General features: G+C 73.4%; 1 protein-coding gene across 1 annotated transcript; it reads left to right on the forward strand.

Annotated features, from left to right (window-relative positions):
- Positions 1–418: 418 nt before the first annotated feature.
- Positions 419–1,849, forward strand: LOC142433849 (paraneoplastic antigen-like protein 6B). The gene has a single exon (XM_075538502.1). It carries the CDS (start codon positions 419–421, stop codon positions 1,847–1,849), a length of 1,431 nt encoding a protein of 476 aa, XP_075394617.1.
- The last annotated feature ends 207 nt before the right edge of the window (positions 1,850–2,056 follow it).

Here is a 2,056-nt window from a genome sequence, read left to right on the forward strand (position 1 = left end):
GCCAATGGCCCAGCGGTCTCCCGGGCGACAAGGGGGTCGCTGTTCCACAGCCAGACCCAGGTCCGCACTGCAGAGACCGAGGCGAGCAGGCGCACGGGCCACGTGCCGGGCTGCGGGAGGGCAGCATCTGAGAGCGGCACTGGCCAGACAGAGGCACCTAGGCTCCGGGAGCCCGGCAGACGCAGCCCACCGCGAGGCTAGTTAGCCCAGGCGGCGGCGGCGGCGAGGAGAAGGTAGGGAGGGAGAGGCTTGGGCGCTCCCGGGCGGCAGCCACGCACCTCCGCCCCCGGGAGAGTGGGCGGCGGCGGGGACCCGGGTGGTCGGGGAGGATCCCGGCGGCGCCTCTGACCTGCTCACTCCCGCTCCTGTCCCCAGGACTGCCCCTCGCCAGAAGCTGAGCCTCGCCGCGCCGGGCGCCATGGCGGTGGCGATGCTGCGCGACTGGTGCCGCTGGATGGGGGTGAGCGCGCGCAGGGGCCTGCTGGTGCTGGGCATCCCGGAGGACTGTGAGGAGGCCGAGGTGCACGAGGCCCTGGAGGCGGCGCTGTGGCCTCTGGGCCGCTTCTCGGTGCTCGGCCGCGTGTTCCGCGAGGAGGAGAACGCCGCCGCGGCCCTGGTGGAGCTGGCGCAGGAGGTGGACTACGCGCTGGTGCCCCGCGAGGTCCCGGGCAGCGGGGGGCCCTGGCGCGTGGTGTGCGTGCCCCGCTGCTCGGGCGAGGAGGTCCTGGGCCGCGTGTTCCACTTCCTGGAGCAGCAGGGCCAGACTGCGGAGAGCGTGGCCGGCGCCCTGGGACTGGGGCTGCGGCGCGTGTGCTGGCTGCGCTCCGTCAGCCAGGCGGTCCAGCCCTGGGTGGAGACGGTGCGCTACCAGCCGCTGGGCGTCTTCTCCGGGCGGGGCGAGGAGCCAGGCCCTGGGGAGGAGCCCTTCGAGGCCTGGCTGGACCACGCCAGCGACATGCTGCAGGTGTGGCAGTCGGTCTCAGAGCGGGAGCGGCGGCGGCGGCTGCTTGAGGGCCTGCGCGGCACAGCCCTGCAGCTAGTACGCGGGCTCCTTGCGGAGAACCCCGCGCGCTCTGCGCAGGAGTGCCTGGACGCCCTGGCCCAGGTCTTCGGGGACACCGACTCGGAGGCGGCCACGCGGCTGAGGTGTCTGACGGCCCAGCAGAGGCGAGGCGAGCGCCTGTCCGCCTTCGTGCTGCGGCTGGAGGTCGTGCTGCAGAGGGCCGTGGAGAAGGGCGCCCTGGCCAGCGCCGCGGCCGACCACTTGCGCCTGAGGCAGGTGCTCACCAAGGCCACCCTCATCGAGCCCCTGGATGAGGCGCTGCGCAAGCTGAGACTGGTCGGGAGGGCGCCCAGTTTCCTGGAGATGCTGGGGCTGGTGCGGGAGTCCGAGTCGTGGGAGACCACTCTGTTTAGGAATGACCGGGCCCCGCCTGAGGAAGGGGCCGGCCCCGGGGCTGGGGCACCTGCAGCAGAGGGCAGAGGCAACCCTCCGGCAGAGGGTGACAGGGCACTGGTAGAGGGAGGCGACCCTCCCCCAACCTCTGCCCTTGCCCCTGCCCCTGCCCCGGCCCCTGGAGGTATCGGGCACGCAGGCCCTGCAGAGGCCCTCGGAGCCAGCGTGGACAGCGCCCCAGCGCAGGTGGGCAGCACCCCCGGGGCAGGCCCAGGCTGTGGGCGTGAGGGCCTTGTCCAGGCTGGAGACCCAGTGGCCATGGAGGCCCAAGAGGCGGCGGCCGAGGTCCCCGGCGAGCGGCTCCAGCCCATCCTGGAAGAGCCAGAGAATGAGGGCGAGGCGGGTGACACGAGCCTGCTCGAGTCCTCCGAGGGCTCCTCTTCGGACCAGTAGGCGGCATCCTGGCCGCGGGCACCACCCCAAGCCCCCATCCCCATCCCAAGGCCTCGCAGCCGCAGCGCCACCACCCAGCCCCAGCCCCACACCTGCCTCCAGGGTCCCAGACCACAGGCACCGGGAGACCCGCGCCCTCGCCCCGGCCCACTGCCTCCCTGGGGCTCCGGCCCGGCTTTTCCTGCATAGAGACTGGCCAGCTGTTGC

This window comes from Tenrec ecaudatus, chromosome X (genome assembly GCF_050624435.1).
Source record: "Tenrec ecaudatus isolate mTenEca1 chromosome X, mTenEca1.hap1, whole genome shotgun sequence".
Taxonomy (NCBI): Eukaryota; Metazoa; Chordata; class Mammalia; order Afrosoricida; family Tenrecidae; genus Tenrec; species Tenrec ecaudatus.

Excerpts from the sequence above, each read along its gene's own strand:
- LOC142433849 (XM_075538502.1), top strand. The coding sequence starts at position 419 with ATGGCGGTGGCGATGCTGCGCGACTGGTGCCGCTGGATGGGGGTGAGC.